Raw genomic sequence first — 25,891 nt, forward strand, 5'->3', positions numbered from 1 at the left:
TATGGGGGGACGATTGAAACACCTATTTGTCCCGACCAGGCAGTAAACCCCATTTATTCTAAGTCAATGCACACATATCTGTGTTTATACTATATTTTATGCAGGTGAATGGGCTATCAGGTAGGGGTTCGAGTTTTGCCATGTTAACCTATGGAGACTGACGGCCTGTGGGTCATGAAGGGCACTTATTTGGATGTGTGGTGGCTTTAACCACTTAAAAACAGAGTGAAATAACATTTTGTACTATAGAAACATTATATAATTCGAAACATGCATTATTCTAGCTATATTAATGGCATAGTGCATGCTATTTCCATAACCGCGAAAAAATGCGCGATCACCATGACGGCAATGAGTTGTTAACAGACATGAACCAAGACATATAGCCCAGCAGCAATCTATCTAAAATAACACATACTTGAAGTACCATTCATGGTATGTTGTCAAATATTGAAGTTGTGGGAAGTTTACATAATTTAAGCTGTATGTTTCATTCGTCCCCCATGCTGTTTCATTTGTCCCAGCCAACGGTTTTGTTCAGAGCTGTAAATGCAACTGTATTTGACAGAGGACAGATGTAGGTTGCTAGTGACAAAATATTAACTTTCAGTGTTTTACAATGTCTTTGTAAATTACGTTTCATTCAATTCATTCATTTCATTCAAGTGTTTCATTTGTCCCGGTTCTCCATCAGCCTCGGCGTTGCTCCTGACCGTCCATCTATCTCGGCACAGGTCCTCGGGTCAGCGCACCTCTGCGACGCAACGTTTTACAAAAGATAGAAGTGCCCGATATATGATTTCATCAGCGCGCGGCGTATGCAAATAATAACTAAGAAATGGAACAGTGATGGGTGTGTGGGTAGAAGGCGTGAGATGAGATGAGGATGGGGAAAAAGTGAGAGTGAGGAGGGGGGGGGGGATGAAGATTCACCTCCAGCTATCTGATGCATGTTTTAATGGAAATGTTCACGTCGCCTTTACAAAAAAAACACAAAGAGAGAGACACGCTCAAGTCGCATTCCACTTCCGGTGTGCAGCTTACCTGGCTCTTAATAGTCTGTGGAGATGCCTCTCGCTAATAATGAATCCCTCCAATGCCAGGCTTTTCAAAATGTCTTTGTATTTCATTCCCAGCCTAAAATAGCACTCTACCATACTATCCCTGTCCATTGTGTGACAGCGACTGTTCCTGTTTGAGGAGTTGTGCTTGATTTGCTCATCCAGCTGTCCAGTGCACAGCCTATAGGCCTACTTATTTCGTGGCCATAAATTACTATTTTGTGGGAACAAATTACTATTTCGTGGCCACAAATTACCTATTTCGTGGCCACAAATTACCTATTTCGTGGGAACGAATTCATATTTCGTGGCCACAAATTAGTACTTTGTGGGAACGAATTGCTATTTTGTGGCCACAACTTATTATTTTGTGGGAACGAATTGCTATTTCGTGGCCACAACTTATTATTTTTTTCCCCCATGACATATCCAGGGCTCCGTAGTAACGTACCGAACTTGAACTTGCATGTTTCATGCATTTTAGGGCAAAAAATACCATGGGATTGATGTGTTCTCCATTTGAGGAACGTAATCAATTGCAGACGTGCACAGACAGCTCAGACACAGAGCCCATAGGCCTAGGTTAGGCTACTTTCACTTTCTAGAGCGCATTCATTAGGCTACGTAAAAGATGCTTCATACCAAAACAACGATCAAACATTATCAAATGTATCATGACGTGTAGTCACAAAGACTTACTCCAATTAGAAAATCGAAACCAAAATCATGTAAGTTTAAGTGTTCTCTCATTGACGCCTGTAGGAGACAATTATCGTTGATCCAATTTTGTAAATTTGCACGTCGTAAAGTTAGAAGAGTTCAAATAAAGCCAGTCATACAGCAGAACATTTTATTCAATAATTTACACCTACTAAATCATCAAAGTAAATTTCAAAACTTTTCAGCAACCGTGAGTCATAACTCGTCCTGACTGGGGCAACCTATAAGCCTAATACGTCCCACTCTGATGAAAATGATTGTAAAGAAACCGTTTGCATGATCTTAGCTCCTCCGGCTTTGTGCCGTGGGGGAGGGGCGCCGTTCGCACCGGGACCCGCAGCCGGGGGCGTGCCGCACCTCCCGCACCCCCTCAAGCTCCGCCCCTGCAGTGTGCACCGATCGACCCCAGGTGTGCTCAAGTTCTCTCACTTGTAATGAGTTTAGTTTCACATTCAAGTGTTTAAACTATTGATCATGCCATTCAATATTTAAATGAAATATGTAGACAAATATCCATTAAAATCCATATTTTAATCTACTTCCCAGTTATATTTGTAGTCTTTTTTCCCTTATACAACTATATATACAGGGCTCTACAGTGCGCCCATTTCACTCGCACATGCGAGTAAAAATGATGGCGTGCGAGTGCAAAAATATATTTAGGCGCACTGGTGCGAATGACTTCTAACCATGTCAATGTTTGTCTACAAAATACACCGCAACATCAAGAAACATTACTGGTGCAAAAGAATCACGTCGCGAATGCAGCATAAAAACTACACCTCCCATCAACGTTAGCAGTTTCGCGTTGTGACTCGCTAGTAGTCGCTTCTATCAAATCCAAGAGCACGCAGAAAAAGTGGAAAGTTAGACTAGCCAGCCAAGATGCAAAGATTGAAGAAATGAGTTCCTCTATCCACCGAATTCATCGGATATCGGAGGAACAGGATGAGATTCTGAGAATGCAGTGAGAGAAGGAAAGGTAACCTAACATGCCTTTTAGCCCAGTTGACGTATTGGCTGCAATGTGCAAAATATAGCTGTAGCGAACAGGCACAAAAGTAGCTTCCCGTAATACTCCCATTTTATTCAAAGGTAGAACACTACTGACAACTCCAGGCTTCCATGCATGCTTGTTTGTTTACACCAAATACAAGCTGAAGTGCAAAACGAAAGTAGGCCTAACGTTTGCCTACTAACCCCATCAATGCAGATATTTCAAATAAAAAGTAAAAGTATAAAGATATAGGGCCTATATATATATCGTTGATTAGCCTATGTTGGGTTTTGTGGAAGAGAAAATGGACTGTGTTAGTAGTAGTATTAGGCAGTATGCAGTCAGATAGGTCACCATGGGCATATTTGGATTAGCTACAGATGGATTCACAAATAAATAAATTAGCCTACATTTGGCAGGATACTTGATATACATGCTAAATGCAAATATGGCAATGTATTATACTATTTTACATTAACAAAATGTAGGAAAATAGAACAGACTGAAAATAAAGTAGTCACTGATCTTTAAAATCCTATTTCCTGTAGCTTAAATGTTGTCAGTCATTCTTAATATTCGCAATTGGTGCACTGGCGTGTTTAAGTGTTAGCTGCAGTTTAATGTTGGATTATGTTTAAGTTAAGCACAGAACTGACTGTGCGCCCAAATTTTTGTCTGTGCTCCTACATTTTTTAACTTGGGCGCACAAGTGCTCCTGGAAAAAAATGTTAGTGTAGAGCCCTGATATAGCATGTATAGATGGTCAAGATAACTATATATATAGCATGTGTAGATGATAACTATAGCTCTATATATAGCATGTATAGATGGCCAAGATAACTATATATAGCATGTATAGATGGCCAAGATAACTATAGCATGTATAGATGGCCAAGATAACTATAGCTCTATAAATAGCATGTATAGATGGCCAAGATAACTATATATAGCATGTCTAGATGGCCAAGATAACTATATATAGCATGTATAGATGGCCAAGATAACTATAGCATGTATAGATGATAACTGTAGCATGTATAGATGGCCAAGATAACTATAGCTCTATATATAGCATGTATAGATGATAACTATAGCTCTATATATAGCATGTATAGATGGCCAAGATAACTATAGCTCTATATACAGCATGTATAGATGGCCAAGATAACTATATATATAGCATGTATAGATGGCCAAGATAACTATAGCTCTATATATAGCATGTATAGATGGCCAATATAACTATAGCTCTATATATAGCATGTATAGATGGCCAAGATAACTATATATAGCATGTATAGATGGCCAAGATAACTATAGCTCTATATGTATAGCATGTATGGATGGCCAAGATAACTATATATACACGTGCCCCATCTTATCTTAGATTAACTAGCTGAACAACACAGGTGACCAATACGGCATAATTTCAAGGAGTGCTGAAATGTACACTATTTTTGACCATTTCTGAACTGTGGTTAAAATTCTGAAGTGCAAAATAGTTAATAAATAGTTTAGGCTACAGCACAAGTGCACCTGATTGATGCATTTAAATGATAAATATATATCTGCCACAGTGCAGCTCAAGGTCTAGGTTTGGGGCAGCCGTGACCCGACCAGTAGGCACGGCTGAAGTGCCCTTGAGCAAGGCACCTAACCCCTCACTGCGCCGCTGTAGCAGGCAGCTCACTGCGCCAGGATTAGTGTGTGCTTCACCTCACTGTGTGTTCACTGTGTGCTGAGTGTGTTTCACTAATTCACGGATTGGGATAAATGCTGAGACCAAATATCCCTCACGGGATCAAAAGAGTATATAATACTTATACTTACACTTATATAGGGATCAAAAGAGTATACATACTTATACAGGGATCAAAAGAGTATACTTATATACTTATACAGGGATCAAAAGAGTATATATACTTATAGCTTTTCTATCTCTTTGTTTTACTGGCTGTATGATATGAAGAAGCTTTTCTATCTCTTTGTTTTGCTGGCAGAGGGAGGACAAGACCACCAGGTGGAGCCAGAGAGCCTGTCCCGATCTGAAAGTCACGCCATGGTAACCATATACAATAACTTTAACCCTAACTGGTTCCAACTGATTTGGGATTTTAACATGTGCATTACATTTAGCAGACACTGTTGTCCAAAGTGGCTTACATTTCAACTAGATCACAAGGGACTGCGTTGTCCCCGGAGCCACTTGGGGTTCAGTGCCTTGCTGAAGGGCGCAGCGGTGGAAGCTGGGAATTGAACCCACAACTTTCAGGCTACTGCACACTAGCACAGCTCCTTAACCACTACACTACCACTGCACACTAGCCCAGCTCCACTACACTACCACTGCACACTAGCCCAGCTCCTTAACCACTACACTACCACTGCCCCACTGATCTGAATAGATGGATGTGTGTGGTTGTGATTGGTCAGTTGGTCTGTGATCTGAATAGATCGATCTGATTGGTCAGTTGGTCTGTGATCTGCTGCACTTCTCTGTCCAGCCAGCAGAGGGCAGGAAGCCGCGCTCCCACAGTGTCCGTCCGGTGCGTCGACGGACCTCCCGGCGGAGAGCGGCCAGCGTGAAGTCGTCGTGTGCGGAGGTGGACATCCTTAGCCCAGCAGCTATGAAGAACGCATACTACATCTCCCACAATGCCATGGACTGCCTGGAGTTCCGGGGCTTCGGAGGCTGGCAGGAAGAGAGGCAGGCGAGCCAGGAAGCCCAAGAGCAGAAAGTGACCTCAGCTCACCCCAGTCCAGCAGGGGGCGCCCAAGAGCAGGAAGTGACCTCAGCTCAGCCCAGTCCAGCAGGGGGCGCCCAACTCAACACTGCACTGTGCCAACTGGCCTGCAGGACCACTGCACCACAGGCCTCATACACACACACACACACATACATACATACTTACTCATACACACACACACATATACTTACTCATACACACACACACACACATACATACTTACTCATACACACACACAGACACACAAACACACACACACAAACTGTGGTTTAAATATCAGGATTATACGCCTGTCATTACTTCCTCTTGATTACAGATCACGGTTATCACTTTACATGTCAAGCAGAGACACTACAATTAAATTAGTCTCGTCCCCACAAACATTGATTCCTGTGTTGTTGCATTATTGCTGTAAGTGGTGAAAAATGTTATGTAGTTTTACTGACACTAGTGGCTTATTGACCCACACACACACCACAGCCTGCATGAATTAGAGATCCAGTTTAATAAAGCCATCAGGTCTTACACACTCAACAAAGCCATCAGGGCTTACATGCTCAGGAAAGCCAAGCATCTCTCAATATGCTTTCAGCTTTAAAGAGTTTCGGTGTAAAGGGCAATATCAAATAATAGAGGCACACAAACACTCTAAAAAAGCAAGGACACACCTTTATGTATAGAAATCGGTCCCATTTCAGTCCCATATATGTATAGTACTGTATAGAAATCAGTCCCATATATGTAGAGTACTGTATAGAAATCAGTCCCAATCCATTTCAGCTGAGCTGCTTTTGTATTTGGGAGAACTATGATGCCATGGTGATCTGTGCCTTAGTATCAGTTCACACACACACACACACACACACACACACACACACACAGAAGCCGTAGTTCTTGGCTGATGGACGCCTGGGAATCTGCCACTTTGGAACTCCTGAGGAGCATCAAGGGTGAGATGTGGCATTCCACACACACACACATTCTTCCACACACACACACACATTCTTCCACACACACACACATTCTTCCACACACACACACACATTCTTCCACACACACACACACATTCTTCCACATTCTTCCACACACACACACACATTCTTCCACACACACACACACATTCTTCCACACACACACACACACATTCTTCCACACACGCACACATTCTTCCACACACACACACACACATTCTTCCACACACACACATTCTTCCACACACACACACATTCTTCCCACACACACACACATTCTTCCACACACACACACACATTCTTCCACACACACACATTCTTCCACACACACACACATTCTTCCACACAAGCACACATTCTTCCACACAAACACACATTCTTCCACTCAAACACACATTCTTCCACTCAAACACACATTCTTCCACACAAGCACACATTCTTCCACACAAACACACATTCTTCCACACAAACACAAGTCCTTATACACAAGCTCATATCAAACACAAGTCCTTATACACAAGCTCATATCAAACACAAGTCCTTATACACTCTTGTATGGAGTAGGAAGATGCTCCCCGTCACTCTCCACAGAGCCCGGCTGGGGTTTAAACACCCTGCACGCCCCAGACGGCTCACTCTGGGGGCTTCTTCTTGGCTTCCACATCTTTCTTGAACTCCTCGATCTTCTTAGAGATGTTGGGTACCTGAGACAGGAAGAGTTCTTATCAAACACACACACACAATGCTAACCACACACACACACATCGCTAACTAGATACATACACATACAAACACACACATTGTTAACGACATACATACATACACACACATACATACACTAGTCCCTGATCTGATTTCCGGTGTTGTGTGCCTTCTGGTTTCTCCACCTACTGGTTTCCTTGCGCGTGCATGCGCTGCAGCAGTAGTCAGACATTCACAAACAAGTTGTTTTAGGCGGTTTGAAGTCGCTTTTCATCCGCCATGAGCGCTCGGCTACATTACAGCCACTTGGACAAAAGACATGCAAAAAATATATGTTCTGAAAACTAGCATTAACTAACAATTTGCGATCCCGCAAAAAGCAACACATGCATGACTCTCTCCAGAGCTAATGTTTTTATTTTTAGTAGTTATGCTAACTAGCATGCTAACTATGTTAACATGTGACTTAGCTAACCTAACTAATCATTTTTAGTAGCTATGCTTAGTATGTTAACTAACATGTTAGCAATGCTAACATGCCAACCATGTGACTTAGCTAACCTAGCTAATTATTTTTAGTAGCTATGCTAACTAACATGTTAGCAATGCTAACATGCCAACCATGTGGCTTAGCTAACCTAGCTAATAATTTTTAGTAGCTATGCTAACTAACATGCTAGCAATGCTAACTATGCTAACCATGTGACTTAGCTAACCTAGCTAATTAGCTAATTATTTTAGTAGCTATGTTAACTAACATGTTAGCAATGCTAACATGCCAACCATGTGGCTTAGCTAACCTAGCTAATAATTTTTAGTAGCTATGCTAACTAACATGCTAGCAATGCTAACTATGCTAACCATGTGACTTAGCTAACCTAGCTAATCATTTTTAGTAGCTATGCTAATTAACATGCTAACCATGTTACTTAGCTAACTTAGCTAATCATTTTTAGCAGTTTTGCTAAAAATGCTAACTATGCTAACCATGCTAACTAGCTACAGTGGGTAGGAGTCATTTAACAAGTAATAGTTACAATGGCTGAACAGTTAAAAAGTTCAGTAGTTTAAAGGATTAAATTGTTTAACAGTGAAATACTGGGTGTGTTCGAAACGGGTAAAGTTGCTGCCTTTTAAGATATCTAACTGGGGAGCAAGGCAGCAAGTGCGGTTCGAAACCGAAAAAACAAATTCTGCTGCCTTTTAAGATATCTTAGAATTCCCAAATAACGGTCATTTTTGAAGGCAGTATCGATGCACACTTCATGCTCCCTCCTACCCATAATCCCTTATGCAACGCCTGAAACAGCTGTGAAAGGTAAACAAACATGGCGGATGACATCGGTAATGGCTGCTGAATTTGTTTAAAATGTCATTTGTGTGACCTTATTTTGCTTAGATTTGTAGATTACAGATTAGAAATAAACAATTTACTATCTTATTATGCCATTGTTGTAACCATTAATAGCATCTGGTCTGATATATCTGCCGGCCGTAAAACTAATTTATACCGTTAGCCTGCTAGCTTACGTAAGCTAATAGTTTAACATCAGGCCTTTGCTAACGTCATACCATAGTGTTAACCAAAGATTCTAGGAGTGCTACGCTCATTTTTAAAAGATGCATTTAATCCAAAGTCATGTCTAGTGAGACAGCTCTCTATGTAGGGAGGGAGGCAGTAGACAGCTGTCTCCCGTTTCGAACACACCCATTGTAGTGAGGACTTTTATTTTGAAACAGTTTTTGGCAGAGGAAGTAGTTGAACAGGGTGTGTAGTCTTAATAGAGCCAGTTTGTATGCTTAAAGCCTGACGGTACCGATCCACTTGCACGACACGTCATACGCGTGGAGTCGCGCTGCCTCCCCTCGTTCAGTCGTGTGTGGGTGTTTTGTTTAAAATGTCAGTTACCAGCTCATACTCAGTTCGTTTTAACGTATCTTAACCCTCTAGGCGCCACAGGCGACTATAGTCGACAAGATGCGGTACTGAATAAAACGGCCGATTTAGTCAAATAGGGTGTCATATTTCGTTCGACTTCCACTCCACTAGATGGCAGACATGTCACACGCCATCCCCGAAAAAAAAAAAAGGACACGCTTTAAACAAAACTTTCTAGCTACAGTGCATTGAATCAGTGCATGAAATACCGGAGCTAGTGTGCGTGTGAGCCGCTTTGTCAGAGCCGCGATATTGTCAACGCCAGCTTAGTATTTGCATTAGATTATCGCCTAATGGCATCAAAAAGTTTACCTGAAATGAAGTGTTGGGTCTTCTATTTCGGACCCTGATTCTGAAGGGGAATATCTGCCTTCAGAAAATGACGGTGATTCGCTTAGTGAGGCTTCAGATCGCCCCTGCCTTGCAATGATGCAGCTGGACAAAGTGAGAGTTTACTCCATAGTTTAGCTTACACCAAGCACAAACGTTGAATCGTTTGCCCAATGTCACTGGTGGGAATAATGTTTCACGGGTTCGAGTGTTCATCGGGAAGTTAGCAGGGTGTTAGTGGTGTGGGCTTAACGAGGCTGGAGGTAGCCTAATATCCATAGCGCTAGCTTCTGTCTTCTGAACGTGTGCCTCTCCACAATCGCGGCGACAGTAACGCGGGTGGAGCCTTTGTCTAATGCCACTGGGTATGTTAGGCGAGGTCAAGTGCTCATAGGACAGTTAGGGGGGAACGTTGTGGCAGTGTGGGGAGTCGCAATGAGAATGACAGTAGGCCTAGTCCGAAGGCGCAAATTCTCTCCACTGGGCGGTGAGGCAGATCTGGCCATGCTGCTCGTGATGGTGGAGGTGGTGACACGCTCTCTCCCTCTCCCACACACACACACACACATTAGGTCATGCATAGTCTATCACAAGATGATGGGAATGCCGGCCCTGTATGGATAGGGATAGGGAGTCATTATCTCTACAGCAAAAGGCCTGCTACAAAAAAAAAAAAAAAAGTCAGCCATTTAGTAATGATTTACACTGTTGATTTGCTATCTACTTCCCTGATCATTTAGGACATACAGTACACTATGTGTTCCTTTTTGTGTGTTCATGTCCTTGTGATGTGTGTGTCTTTGTCAGCTAAGAAAAAAAACAACAAAAAGAAAACAAATACTAACATTGTCTCTTGTCTTGTCTCGTCATCTCACTCCTGATCTGTGCCTTGTCGTGGCAAATGAGCTTTTTGAACTAAACAGGTCTTGTCTACTTGTGTTTGTGTGTCATCTGAATAATATATATGTGCCCCATACATGGAATCAGAGTGCCTACTGTATGTAGTAAATGGAAAATCTCTACAGCAAAAGGCCAGTCTACCGCTACATGCATTTGGTTTGTTTCTGCCATTTATTAGTAATGATTTACACAGTTTGTTCACTACTTACTATTTACCTGAGCATTCAGTATTGTGCAATATAGCATACAGAAGGTGAGGGACATTTTGGGGAAAGAAGTGGTGCATTTTATCATTCAAACATGCAACTTTTCATGAAAAATTTATAATCCAAGATGGCGCCACCATATGACGTCATAATATGCAAATTAGATATAAACATTTAATCTCTACATACACTTTGGGTCATCCTTAATATTTCTCTAATTTACAGAAAGTCTCTATCTCTTATCACTTTTAAGATATAGCCTTTTGAAATGAAGATGTCAAAATTGATCGTTTCGGAAAAAAACCTCTGGCGCCTAAAGGGTTAAGTGTTTTTCCACAAATGGACCGCAATTTTAGGCATGTACTTAACAGTATAAAACACATTAATAGCCTAAACAAACTATGCAAGCCATTTCGAAATCTTGTTTTATTTAAACTACTCAAAGCAATCTCAAATCCTCACCAGAAACACCAACAGTCAATATATTCATCCAAATCCTAGTTTCGTTTGTTTTATGGACTACTAGGTGGTCGTGGAAGAGATCGTTAAAACATTATTTGTCTTGTAAGCGGAACCAAAGTTTCACAGGCACCGTTGTGGTAGAACAAAGGACCTACAAACTCGTCCTTTCATTGGAGAGTCGCCTCGCGTTCAACGGATTCATTTGCATGACGCCCCTGATCCACTAGCACGCGGTACGAACACCGCGACGCAGTATCCCTATTAATTTCTATGAGAAGCGAATTCCGCAACCGCATAGGATTCTGGGTATGCGGTGCGACGAGTGCTGTGGCTGCGGCGCGTCAAAAAGTTCAGCAATCCCCAACTTTATGCAAATGAATGGCCCATCGCGAGGCTTAGCATCCAATAGTAGAGCAAAACGCAGGGGAGGTCCATCATCACGTAGCCTAAACAAAACCTAATTTTCCGGTAGTGTGGTTACCGCCAACGTACAGAAACATGGCAGATGAGAAAAAAATAATCATAGCAGTGTCTACATTCCCGTGTTTGTATGATGTGTGGCTAGAATCCTACAGGGACAACTTCATGATTGAAATGACCGCCCAACTTGCAAACTAATTTATAGATGTGACTTTCCCTCGGTAATTTCAAAATAGTGGAGGAAAACATTTTGTTTGGTTGTTTTACTAGGCTACCTGCTCTTGCCCTGCCGTTTCCACACATCTACAAAAGGGAACGCCCATCAAAGCGTCTTCATGGAGGGTAGCGTCGCGATTTGGGGAATTCGCATCGCGTGCTAGTGGATCAGGGGCGTAAAGCTGGGCATCGGCCAGCTTTTTGATGCGCGACATTATTTCAAATGCAGCGCTGCCTTCCCGGAATGCTTTGCGGGCGCGTTAAAGTCGCTTGACGTCACCCATAGGACTAGAGTGGAATGCGACACGACAAAATGAAGTGAAGTACAAGTGGATCGGTACCGTAAGAAACTGACAGTTGATCCAGGTGGCCTGGCCACCTGGCAGAAGATTCTAATTGCTGTGATGTCATAAAGGGCAATGTTAAGTCAATGGGGAAATGTTGATAGTTTTTAATTAATAGTTTAAAAAGTATAAAAGTTACAAAGATGAAAAATACATAGCACTCTTGTCCTAAGTAAGACCTACGTAACATAGTTTGAATGAAGTTTCTACGTTAAACGGTTGAAGCTGCATTAACTGCGTTAGAAGAAGAAGAAGAAGAAGCCTAGGAAGAACAGTACAGTGCATTTTCATGCACTGTAATAAAAGATGTATTTGGTGATGACGTTATTGTAGGCCTAGTAGACCTAAATTCTGAGAAATTAAATGGTACGAGAGAAGAAACAATCTACATTTTAGCGCACCAGACCGCAATGTCTTCAAGGGTTGAATGAAGGGAGTTTGCAAAAATTTGCGTATTTTTCAAGTCAATAAACATTCTTAATGTTCTAATGTCTTTGTCAGGGAACATTTGACTTTTCAAAACCATAGGCCTGGTAGTCGCTCAGACAAGGAGTTATAAGATAAGGGCAATACCATTTGTGTCACCTAACGCAAGACAAAATGTTGCCACGGTGTTGCTTACGTGGTTAACTGATAGGTGATTTGATGACGTGTTTAGAGAATTGGAGTGGCTCAAAGAGATAATGCGCTAAACAGGTCTGTCTGGTTCATGGATGTGCGTATTTATTGCAGGTTCGAATCCAGTTTAATGCTATAAAGTGTACAATATCATAGCCTTTATTTTACATGTATTTTGTACGAGAGGTTGTAGTGTAATGATCATGGGATTGATATGATTTGCGACTTCAAATCCGTCTAAAACAACTTGTTTGTGAATGTTTGACAACTCCTGCAGCTGTGGTGAGCAACGCGAGCACGCGCAAGGAAACCAGTAGGTGGGAAAAACCAGAAGGCACACAACACCGTCATGCTACTGGTGATGTTAGCACGTTTGCTACCACATCAGTCACAAGTACACCAGTGTCTTATAGCATGTAGCCTATATTATTATATTATTATAACATCATAGAGAACATGTATCCTATAACGCCAGTGTCTTATAGCATGTAGCCTTAGCCTATATTATTTTTAGATTATTATAACATAGAGAACATGTATCCCATAACACAGAGTTGGATGATAATCAGAGATCTCTAACTCACCTCATAGTTCTGGGCCAGGTACATTCCGACCACGTTTCCCAGAGTGAACCCGACCTGCCGAAGTGAAAGTACAACACAGGACATCGGAATTTAGGGCAATTATTATTACATAGCTGATAATGGCTTATCTTGGCACCATGGTTCACTGACTAACCTTTACCTCCGCTGTAACTTCCAATGGTGTTACATTATAATGGTAGTCTAGTCTATGTGTTAACGTCGGTCTCGCCCATTTAGTGTATTAAATAGCGTGCATTGCTGGATAAGTATGATAAAGCTCATTCTAGTCAGCAGCGTAGGATGGAACTGTTCGGCTATTCGGCCAATGTCAGTCAGATGTAGTTATGTAGCGACCATAGCGACTAAGCTACCGGTAGCTCAAGTAGCCTTCACAGATTAAACGTTTTAGTCACTTTGTGTGTAGCAGTCCGCAAGATAAACAGTCTTCAGATGGATTCTACATGGTTTTATTGAACAAGACAATGTACTTACCAAAAATTGCATCATGGTTGTACAAACTAGGCTACCAGAAGTTCGGTATGAAGTCTAGTCGTCGCCACTGGCAGTCACATTAGTGGTGTTGTGAGCAAAGATTCTAGAACAGAGCAAGATAGATTACTGGCAGGAGAATACGTTGGATATGTTGAAGTACGTTCTATGACTCTATGGGCGCCATTTTGGTAAGCTCAGGTGTCGTCACAGACGCTGGCTACCGTGGGAATCCTATGGCGCTGATCCTAACATGTTAACAATATTTATTCTGTAAAGCTGTACGTTGAAATTAGGTGAAACCCAATAGACCACACCATGTCTAGACCAGTTAAATATATTGTATAAAGACAATGTAGAATTATTTCCGAGGGTAAATTAGGCTAGGGCACTGACATCTGTCCATCATCCACCAAAGTTCAATAGGCCAGTGTTGGGGGTAACGTGTTACTGTAATTTCGTTACTTTATTGGGAAACGAAGTAGTCTAAAGGTAACACATTACAATTTAAATTTCAGTAATTCGTTATAGTTACTGAATAACTGTAACGTCCATTCCTGCATTAGGCCTACTCACAATAGGCTATCTGTCTAGCCTATTGACATTGTTTCCATGATTGTTTTGCTACATTATTTCATAGAGATGTGCGTAGTGTAGGGCACCCATTCTCTCCCTGCACCTCTCTCCCTCAAGCGGGTTCAGCCCGCATCTCCCCCTACGGAAATCAAAACGGTGGCTTGTGCAAGAACTTCATGCAGACTACAACTGGCGCGGTGTAGCCTATACAACTTTGTTCAAAATTGATGCATTCAAGTTGACTTTGCAAAAGTTAGAATGCCTATTTATCACAACGTTGTCAGTCGCGTTTGTCAATCGCAAACTTATTCAAACGACTACGGAATTAACTGTAGCTTAATTTGTGGAGGTCGAAGAAAGCACCTGTTTGACATAGGCTACGCGTAGCCACGGGCTGGCCTCCTTGTCAGTCTTGCCCGTCCGATTAGGAGGGCTTTCCTTCGTATACGCTCATCAAAGACGCGCAAGTCAGCACTGCGCTGAGAGCTCAATAAATCAGTCAAATCGCGGCCACAGCCCTGTTTATTTGCCAGGTGAAATGCGTTCATATTCCACTTTTTATGTCATAAACGTTGCATGCCTATGGAAAGGTTTTGTGGTAGGATTGTCCAATGGTCAAGCTGTGCGGCTTCAATTTGTGTTTTAATTTATGCGACGCACCGATGCTGGGTTCATCAGTTTTGCGCAAGTTTAAAACGTTTAGCCGACTGCGCAATTTCTCATTTTCGTTCTATAAGTTCCACTTTTCATGTCATGAATATAACATGCCTATGATAAGGCTTTGCAGTTGTACAATATGGTCAATCTATTGTCTCAATTGTGTTTCATGTGACGCGCGCACCGATGCTGGGTTCATGCACTTGGCCAGCCTAGAACAGGAACATTTTGGAGAGGGAATGAGAGAATGATTTTTGAAAACGAACTTCTGTGGTCATAGGGCCTATGCATTTCACATAGGCAAGCAGGACAATTTGGGAGTTTTGACTGCATGGAAACGATAATAATTAGTGTCAAGCACGGTTGTGTTTAGCCTAGGCCAACTATTTGCATTTATTTAAGTTACATCAGACGCTTGAGTGAAATCTTGACCTTATTAGTGATTGATAATAATAGCCTATGCCTATGCTTAAGCAGGCCGTGAACAAAAGGGTTAACGTATAGCCTACAGGTAGAAAAAAGAACAATGGTGATAATATAACGTTAGCTAAGTTAGTTTGCCTGCTAGCTAGCTTATCAGTAGGCTATACAGTCTCTCAATGGGAATTTATGTGATCTATTTACCAGTGCAATAGCTACTTCTGTCTAAATAGGCCTATTTACCTCTCCTTATTCAGTGTAAACTTGGAAAAAGATAAATCAGGCCTTTCACACTGTCAGTTCTTGCAGTTCATTACCGAGTAAAAAAAAAAACAGCTGGCAACGTTAAAAACAGCTGTTCAGGTGGGCTCATAGAATTGGAACTGTATATGAAATGCTGCGCTGAGCTTACCAAAATGGCGCCCTGTCAGGCTCAGAGCGTACTTCATGCCTATGACGTAACTGATCTATCTTGCTCTGTTCTAGAATCTTTGGTTGTGAGTGTGGGTTTTCCGTGTTGTACGTCACAGCCTGACAGGAAGATGCTCTAAAGTAGAGCGCCCCCGAGTGCTGGGCTCCTGTCATAGCAAGATCTGCATATCGTGTCCTGATGTTCCAGAAAGATTTCATGTAGCCTATTAAATAATAATTATAATGTAATGCATGCCATCCTGCAGTGCTTGTTGAGTTAAACTCCACTCTAATTGACTTTATTTGAGTTACTTCACTTTATGAGCAGCTGGTGGAGAGTGTAGTTGAGGCTACATGTTGCATTTCCCCCTAGGGATCAATAAAGGATCTATCTATCTACATCAGTGTTTCTCAAACTTTTTCAGACCAAGGACCACTTAACCAGTTAAAAAAAAAACTCACGGACCACCTAGCTCAGTGGTCCCCAAACTACGGCCCGCCACCTGATTTTGGGTGGCCCACCAAAATATGTCCGTGGTATATAGCATCTGCCCCGCATGGGAGTATGACATCGTCAATGTATAACCTCCGTAATTTCCTCCATTCATTCTCTATAGAGCTGCACAGTCCCGCCCACAGCCGATGCTGGATGTAAAAATGCAATGCAATTTATATATACTAAGCGATTGTATATGCTCCTATAGACACCAAGAGTTCATGGGGCACTAACCTTGTTTTGAGATAAATGCCTTTTATTCGCGATCTCTTGGATAAGTACTTCATTACCCACAATCCTGAACAATCCCACAGTGATGCCTCTGATTGGTGGAAAGGCCGTTATGGTCATAGTTTGAAACTTTCTCAGCGAAAAATATTGACAAAGATGGCGAAAATCTTAATGTGATTAAAAACTTTCTTGACGAATATTGGTACTTGTATCAACAAGGATTGGGGTTTATACATCACACGAACTTAGTCAGGGCCAATACAGTAGACCACTGTAAATGTTACCCATACAGAAAAATAATATATTCACATATATGCAGCTTGAACATATTCCAGTATAAGCACATCTATGTTAAATAAATATATTTACATCTATGTGAAATACATATATTTCCTTGTATGTATCAATATATTTCAAAATATAAGTAAATATTCAATATTGGCCACTTTCTTATATTTTATGCATATATTTAAATATATGGCAGTAAGAAGCATGATCACATGACCCTTGATGAAGATTCTGATCACATGATCTATATATTTCAGACATATATTTCTCTAATATAGTTCATATTCTACTATGGTTAGATATTTTCCGCATTGATCATTAAATATTTCACAATTGTGTTTACCTAAAATTAACCATAGTATCAGTATAAAGAGGAAGAAACACACAACACTTCTGTTCTCTTTTATTCTATTTTATTGAAATCTTTGTTTTTGTTATGGAACCTCAGTTCTGTCACTTTGGCATTTATTGCCTGGCCCAGCAATCTGGAGTGAGTGTCTGGCCTGGGAACTGCTTCAGGGTGGCCTCTGAATAAGACAGAACATATACAAATAGAACATGCAAAATATTAGTGCTAAAGTGCAGAAACACTGTTGTGTTATCACGATAATTGGAGATAAATACAAAGTGAGTTGGAGAGAAAGACAAATAAAATAAACTCACCAATGATCGTCTTAGTCCTCTCAGGGTCCAGGCATTCCCTCTAAGTGCCTCCTAAAAATAGCACAATCAATTAGGACCTCAAATAGTTACAGTTTACTAACACAGAAAAGATCTATGATGGTGAGGCGAAAATGGGAAGCAGTCCACACAGACAGCCTAACACTTTTAAATGAGACAACACAACTAATATATCATATACACAGAAGAGAGAAGCACACAGATACACACTGAAAGGAAAAGTTAGTTTCATCCTCAAATTTTTACTAAACTTGTACAACCAAGAAGCTGCTATTTCATTAAAGTTAAACATGTACATTTTATTGTAAAAGTTCACATCTGTATGAAAACACTCTACAAACCTTGTTGAATAAAAGCCTTCAGACTCACAACCTCCTCTTGGAAAGCCATTATCGCCACCTCTTCTGTAGGTGGTTGTCAGTTCTTGGTCATCTCCCACAGCTCACACTCATAGAGAGCTCTACCAGCCTTCTCTGAAACCTGCAAGTGAACAGAATATACAGCATGAATGAGAGTGGCGTTGGTAAAGGGTATACTCGCGTAATATCCCACTCATGAAGTGTCTCCCATCTGAGACTGCTATCTGAGACTGTAGTGAAGCTGTACCAACCATCATAGAAAGATATGGTTGGAAAGGTATATTTTCCGTTCACTTTGTGTCCCCAGTAGCTTGAAGATAATTTCTTGTCATTCAAAAGATCAAAACTACTCAAACAAATGTACAAATTCTCAGAAACAAAAGGATATGTTCTGCATTCGAAAATAGACCTTTAACAAAAAAGTAAAAAAAAAAAGTAAACATTAATTTTTGATTACCTTTGGTCTATGTGATGATGAAGCATCAACATTTGTCAGTGAAGCATACTATGGGTTGGGCTTGGGTCGTCTTGGTCTCAGGTCTTCTGGTCCATCCTCCGGTGTCCTTGATGTAGCTTTCGAGTGTTGCCTCTCTAAAATGTAAAAAAAGGGGTGTCAGTGCTCAAATGCACTACATGACCATACATGGTCCTTTTCAATACAATTCAACTTTTACATTTCCATAATTTAGCATGGGTGTGAATGGTTTTGCAAGAATGTCAGTGCACAAAGCATGACAAAGTAGTTTGATAGTGCACAAAAACAAAACACATTCCTTGCAATACCATTTCCATGAAATTAAGCACAGTACAAGTGTCTTCAATTTCTACACGTCCACTCTAATACTCTCCAGCACATAACGTTACTACATTACATCCTATCTAAAAAAAAAAAAAGCTAATGTTAGCTCTAAGTGTTGTCCTTGATGCAACAATAGCAGCTAACTAGCTAAACCACAGTGCATAGAATGTCTACACCTTAGGCTAGTAATGTTAACCGTTCCATTCTCTGTCTTGCATGACAAATCATAAGTTAGCTTCTATCTATGCCTATCAATCTACATGCCAGAGGCAAATATACTACCAAATATGGCCGGGAGACAGGTTAAATTGGTATTTCACTCTGTCATTACAAGTCGTTTTCACTAATTGTCCAAACGTTTCTCAGTGAATTTATTTTTCAAACCCCTTTCAGGTGTAAAAAAATAAAGCTAGCACTGGCTAATTTATGCTAACGTTAATGTTACAGAAAGTAGCAAAGGTTAGCTTCCAGCTTCCACCAATAATACCATTTTTAATTCGGACATTAACTTCTGCAAATGTTAGACTATATGAAAGCAATTTAGCATACAATGAAGATCTACTTACCAGCAATTTTGACCACCATGGCCTCGAAAACCGGCCAACTACCTCTTGGCTGCCTTCTTCCCCTCCACCACATAATTTCAAGCAAGATGTTGTCCCATAACGTTACAGAGCCATTGAAAAAGTCTTCCTCATTAACGTTAGGTTTACTAATTCAGTCAGTCGGCAAAATGCTGGTTTTGCCCTCATACTCCCCGCCAATCCACTTAACCAGAGCAAACGTTTTACATTTGGACTAGTAGTAGCTGTTAGTTATGCTTATGTAGTGAAAAAGCTGCAAACATTTTAACCGTTATTCCAACGACCTTAGAGTACGTTGGTAGTGATGTATTCTGAAGTTGAAGGTAGCCTTTTTTGTAAACCCCACCCATCACTGCCTGTGTGCAAATAAGTTAATTGAATATATTCACCATATATGTTCATGTAAGATATCCACATATATGTTACATTGCTGGGTCCCACATATACTTGCATATATACATTCTTGTACTATATTTGTATTAAATATATTGTAGCCATCTATTTAAATATAAGCTGGATGTAGCTGCATATATGTGAATATATTTTTTCCCTTGATTTTTCTGTATGGGTAGTTTAAACACTCAAACTTTCCAGGTAGCCGACAGGCTAACCTTTAGCATTTCCGACATTGTATGTCATTACATAATGCAGCTAACATTAGCCTACATGCTGCAACACAGGTCTGAAATATATTATGTTTTAGTAAGTGTCCAAAGGGGTGAAAGCCACTTTAAATCGGGTCACATTATTGACTGTTGTGTGTCCGAGAGTCAGTTTGTGGGTTTTGTAAGGGCCAGCATGAGGGACAAGACCTACAAAGTTGTGGCGAGTTAAGCAGGGAGGTTGGTAACATTAATGCTGCTAGCAGTGCTAGTTAACATTAGCTATAGGCTACTGTAGCCTTCATACTGTATGATTCATATCAATCATTAACCTAGGAATACTTTGTGCATTTACTGAACATTTTAATAATTCACGGCAAATTAATAAACTGAATATGGTGGTCCAAGAGCAGACCATGCACCAGTCCATGCATCAGCCCGACTGAGCAGTGATGACAGCATAGGATGAGTCAGGTAACGTTATGAAGCACTGCCATTAACGTTAACCGCGTTCACACACACACACACACAATATAAAATACACGATGATAAATATAAAATTCAATACCAAAAGACTATTATTTACATGATTACTCTTGAAATAACTGCTATTAACTGCACATTTACTATATAAAAATCACTGTTTGGAGGAAAGGGTTCGCGTGCTGTCGCCGGTTGGAAATGGCAAAATAAATCGCGCCGATTTTGCCTATATTATTCAGTGAAGTGCGGTGGTTTATGGGATGAGTAGTTCCTTCGCTCGGAAATGAAAATATGTACACAGTCTTGTACCTTTGACTTTTTTTGGATTTTCTTGGTGAGTTATGCCGTAGCTGGTTAGCCTAAGACATGCTGTAAAACTCTTTAGATACGGATTTTTCCAAACGTCAATGGGACAAATGAATGGGAATCTTACATCCGGCACCTAACCGCATTTTGGCTGTGGGCGGGACTGTGCAGCTCTATAACGAGTCTTAACCATAGACTGTATATATAGAACTGGACAGTGTGCCGTCTGTTAAGAGTGATGCGAGCGTTAGTCCAGAGCCCCCTGGTGGCTGGCTGCAGTACAATGTGTAACTCCGCCCATCCCCATGTATTTCAATGGCCAAGTAGCCAACTTTCCGTGTCACTTTTCTCACCTAAAACTATTTTTGTATCAACAACTTTTTATTCGAAAAAATAGTTTTCAAGATGCTTCAATACACACAATTTTTCTTTTCTCGCTGAAATTATTTTTTTTAATGTTATATTAACAAATCTAAAAAGGGCGTGTTTACACCTATGATTGACAGCTGGCTGGCTGCAGACACGACGCTTTGTCCATTATGTTTTACCATCTAGGCTGCAGACACTACCACGCCATCGCTCACTTATTTTAACACCTGATTTCGACACATAATCTAACCTAAATAAGTGTTGCTGTCATCATCATTAGGCTATATCTTATCACAGTCTGACTAAATACATATTGATAGTCATACATTGTGTAGTTGTTTGTAAGAGACATCGTTGTTAGTTGTTACAGATTCTTTGTGAAAAAAGATATGTGCTGTTCTTTCGTAGATGCTAAGTATATTAGCTCATAGCATGCTACATCATGCTAGCATTAGCCAGTTGATCGGTAAAGTAAGAGGGCTCTGCTATATTGATCCGAAGTGACGTTAGCCATAGTCCCCATAATTTACAGTCCTACTTGTTTCAAATGGTTTAACGTAACCAGTGATTGCCGCCATCATCGTTGCAACTTCATTTGAATACACTTTGTCACTGGAGAAGGGGATGTTAAGTTTCATTAACGTTAACTCTTGCTTAGTTTTGCGAATGGCAATAAACGCCACCTAGCCTGCTAGGTCGACAACCTCGGTATGCCCATTTATGAATCACCCCGACAAATAACTTTACTTGTGTTTTAGTGAACACATTATTGGACCATAGCTTAACGTGAGGTAGGATTCAAAGTTACAAATGGACAATTTGCTTAGTATGCTCATAACAGCGGTATCTGAAAATGCTGAGTTAAGGTATCGTTGTTACCTGCGATTGCACTGCTGGAGAAGCATTTTGCATTGGTATGATTTGATCAGGTATTCCCAGTGATGTGTAAATCCTCCCATAGACGTATCCCATTTCAAAATAATACGTCTAAATTGAAAACTGTGACAACTCATTGATAGGCTCTCTCAATATGTCTGTAATCGTATGCCTCTACCACAGGCTTGCTAGTCTTTCACCAGAGAGGGTGCTCCATTATAAATAAAAAATGTAATGCTGCAGTCTTCATGTCAGCTGTAAAAATATGAGAACATGGACCTACTACATCAGGATACTCTGTAAACATTTTACACATAATCAGGAAGCTACTTTGCTGTTCAGTGTGTGATGTGTTTAAAGTGGTACTATGTTTAAAGAAACATTTTTATTCTTTGTTTCAAGTGCATAAGAAAATACCACATTATGATGATGATGGTTATGGTTACCCTTAACAAATACAAAACAATATAATACTTAAAACAGGGATCAATCAATAGCCTAATGAAATGGGGGGGGAAAGCAATAATAAATAATAATGCCCATTCAATCAATAATATCAAAAACATGGTAAGCCTACATTAAAGAGAATATCAATAATAAAAAAAATTAAAATTAATCAACAGCCTATAATGAAAATAAAACAGTACTACTGCATTCAAACCATAATGAATAAGAAGTGCTTAAAAGACCAAAAACTATCACAAGAACGAAGAGCACTGGGCAACTCATTCCACCAACATGGAACCACTGAGGAAAAGAGTCTTGAATTTGACCTAGCGTTTAAGACTGAAGCTCATCAGAAGACCGCAGTGGGCGGTTGGGGATGTATATCTTGATCATTGAATTAAAATAACAAGGAGCAGATCCAGTCAGTGTCCTATAGGCCAAAGTGAGAGATTTAAATTTAATTCTGGCTACTGTAGGGAGCCAATGGAGAGTAACTAGGAGAGGAGTTACGATGTGTCCTCTTTGGCTGATTGAAGACCAGTCATGTTACAGCATTCTGAATGATATATCACACAAAAGAAATTAAAAAAAAAAACATTCAATATTGATTTAGTATCAACAAATAATTATTATTATGACCGCCGCACAGCGAAGCGGCGGTCATATAGGTTTAGTCAGATTTGTTTTTTGTTTTTTTTTCGCGATGCCCAAATTTCCGTCAATGATTCCGGGACACTGAAAGACGGGGTACACGAAACTTGGTGGACATGTAACCCCACATGGATAGCATGGAACCATCGTTTTTCGTTTTGATCTGTAGCCCCTCCGCTGAATTGGACCCCCGAAAGGAGGTAGGGGCAGACACAGTTTTCTGTGAATATCTCGAAAACCGTAGGGTTTAGGAGGACCATTTTTTTTTTGTATGTTGATCTCAAGGGGCCATGTCAACCCATTCCATAACCACTCATTTCATGTATAGCGCCACCTAGTTAAACACAAAAAAGTAAAAATGAGGTGGTGTAATTGAAGGTATCTGTGACCTAACATAGTCAAAACTGCACAAAATTGGAAATGTAGGATCATTATGACACCCTATGTATGCACGCCAAGTTTTGTGGAATTCCGTTCATGGGGGCCACACAATAAATTAATTTATGTTACTATACACCAACTGGCCTGTAGGTGGCCGGAGACAGTTTTCTGTGAATATCTCGAGAACCGTAGGGCCTAGGAGGTCCACCTTTTTTGTATGTTGGTCTTAAGGGGGCATGTCAACCCATCCCATTACCACTTATTTCATGTATAGCGCCACCTAGTTAAAAATTAAAAAGCAAAAAATGAGGTGTTTTCATCTCAATATCTCTGGCTGACAAGGTCAAAACTGCACGAAATTAAAAGAGTAGGATCATTATGACACCCTCTGAATGCATGCCAAGTTTTGTGTACTTTCGTTCATGGGGGCCTTACAATAAAATAATTTATGTGTACATTTAGTGATGTACACCAACAAGGATTCCGGGACACTGAAAGACCGGGTACACAAAACTTGGTGAGCATGTACCCCCACATGGATAGCATGGAACCGTCATTTTTCGTTTTCATCTGCAGCCCCCGCTGGACTGGACCCCCGAAGGAGGGTAGGGCAGACACAGTTCTCTGTGAATCTTTTATGGTATGTTGGTCTCAAGGGCCCACATCAACCTGGCTCATAATCACTCATTTGTGATTTGCCCCGGCAAAAAAAAATGAAAATCAGTAGGATTAAAAAGAAAGCCAAAATAAATATTCATCATCATCATCATGGCTGCATTTTCAGTATTGGCGAAGAAGTAGTCGTTTGTCCACTAGATGGCGCATCGTTGCAGTGAGACGTAATTTTGTTGGAAGTTAAAAGTGGGTTGGAAAAACAATGGACGCTTCATACAAGGACTGTAATTTACCATGTTTTAACATCTAATAAGGATAGGACGATGTTCACATGAAGTGTAATTCCCATTTCTTCTTGAAGCCTAAATAAATCTAAGGATGTTTCGGACATGCTTGGTTTTTACTGCAGGTAACGTTAATCTTGTAATATCAATAAGGACCTAGGTAATGTTACCGTTAGCGTTGGTTGAGTGATGGAGGCATTTGATTGATTGCATTTGTAGAAAACTATAAATGCGGTTATACCAAGCAAATTGATAGCAGCACTGTTTGTATCTTTTCGACTGTCATTTATTGCACGTGCTACAAAATCATTCTGTGCAATGGAATATTTACCAACGTTATAACCGGTCTGATACAGTTTTGCCTATACATGCGTGAGACTGAGGCGCCTGTTTATTTTGTTTTAAGTCGTGCAGGGTGTGAGAGGGGAATCGATGTGCTTTGATTACAGCTTGGTAGTTGTAGTCTGTGAAATTAAAAAGCACGTGTGTGTGAAGTATCCAAACAATGACACCTTCATTTCATTATGGCTGCTTTAGCAAAACACCTTAAGCGACTGTGTAGTGGGTCCCATTTAGAAGTGGGTACTTCATTGGCGCTTTCCTTGACTCATGGAGCTGCGTGAATGTTATTACAACTTTTCGCCACGATATGACAGTTTAAGTCCGCTTGATACTGTAAGGCGAAGCCATTGGTTTCCAAAGGAGATTTTATTTGTGTCGTTAGCATAGCCTATTGACAATTTATGTTGTCAATAGGCCTACCTTATAATCCTACCTGTAGCTTAGGGAAGCTAACAACTTTCTATTAGGATCTAGTTTGTTAGTTACCGTTTTGTCATAACTCCCTGATGCATTTTTGCATTTAGAATAGCCAGAGCGTGTATATCTCAATCGAAAATTAAACAATATCGGTGCCTATGGACTAGGCTGGGTGAACCCAGCCTGATCTGCCCGCTATTTATTTTTGATTTCTTAAAAGATTGAGCTTGGTCTGATGAAAGCCAGACTAGCCATGGACCTCAGTTAAACAATGCAAGGGAACATGAATCAGCCTATATTTGCACTAACAATAACGGACAAAAGCTTTTCAACTTTGGCCCGTTAAAATGTGTATGAACAGTCTAGCTTAACGCATTTCATCAAGGCCCATTTGGACATGTCAGTTATTTGCACCACTGGTTAGATGTAAAACAGCATTTCGTTTCAGACTAGGCTACTGTTACTTAATTTGTGCATTAACAATAACGTTTCAGACTACTGTTACTTAATTTGTGCATTGACAATAAAGTATTACATGAACTAAAGATGACTAAAATCTTATGTAGAAGAAGAAACATTCACAAAAAATCCATCCATCCAAAAATGACCTTTGTTTTGATAGCTGTTGAAAACGGCATGGAACTGACAGAGATGTTTTTGTTTATAAATACATAAAAATAAATAAATAAATAACATTATGCTGATACCTTTTGCTTTTCCCAAATACAATGTAGCCTACAGGTGTAAGTGACCTTTCATCAATCCAGTTGCAATGGATGAACTGTGATGAACTGCCCTACTTGTGATTGTTTAGAGATTTTAAAGGTTTTATAACAATTCTACATCTTCTTTGGCTATTCTACAATCTATTCACCTTTTCAGCACCAGTAGGGTACTTTCTGTGCAGCCG

The 25,891-nt window shown here is 40.4% G+C and overlaps 1 protein-coding gene and 1 long non-coding RNA gene across 4 annotated transcripts; both read right to left on the reverse strand.

Annotated features, from left to right (window-relative positions):
- Positions 1–6,875: 6,875 nt before the first annotated feature.
- stmp1 (short transmembrane mitochondrial protein 1) lies at positions 6,876–15,789 on the reverse strand. Of its 2 annotated transcripts, XM_048268368.1 has the most exons (4): positions 15,772–15,789; positions 13,710–13,812; positions 13,218–13,271; positions 6,876–7,200 (listed from the first exon to the last, which is right to left on the reverse strand). In XM_048268368.1, exons 2-4 carry the CDS (start codon positions 13,722–13,724, stop codon positions 7,129–7,131), a joined length of 141 nt encoding a protein of 46 aa, XP_048124325.1. In that variant the 5' UTR covers positions 13,725–13,812; positions 15,772–15,789; the 3' UTR covers positions 6,876–7,128. The 2 variants fall into 2 exon arrangements, with proteins under 2 accessions (XP_048124325.1, XP_048124324.1); XM_048268367.1 differs by lacking the exon at positions 15,772–15,789 and having other exon boundaries at positions 13,710–13,908.
- A 1,425-nt stretch (positions 15,790–17,214) lies between these two features.
- Positions 17,215–19,624, reverse strand: LOC125310841. Of its 2 annotated transcripts, none has more exons than XR_007196367.1 (5): positions 19,191–19,624; positions 18,283–18,416; positions 17,808–17,946; positions 17,449–17,499; positions 17,215–17,312 (listed from the first exon to the last, which is right to left on the reverse strand). It is a non-coding gene; the product is annotated as an uncharacterized LOC125310841 (long non-coding RNA). The 2 variants fall into 2 exon arrangements; XR_007196368.1 differs by lacking the exon at positions 19,191–19,624 and adding an exon at positions 18,609–18,634.
- Positions 19,625–25,891: the final 6,267 nt, after the last annotated feature.

The sequence above is a fragment of the Alosa alosa genome, chromosome 17 (assembly GCF_017589495.1).
Source record: "Alosa alosa isolate M-15738 ecotype Scorff River chromosome 17, AALO_Geno_1.1, whole genome shotgun sequence".
Taxonomy (NCBI): Eukaryota; Metazoa; Chordata; class Actinopteri; order Clupeiformes; family Clupeidae; genus Alosa; species Alosa alosa.

Excerpts from the sequence above, each read along its gene's own strand:
- stmp1 (XM_048268368.1), bottom strand. Across the intron at positions 7,201-13,217 it reads ACCTGGCCCAGAACTATGAG|GTACCCAACATCTCTAAGAA; the intron begins GTGAGTTAGAGA and ends TTCCTGTCTCAG.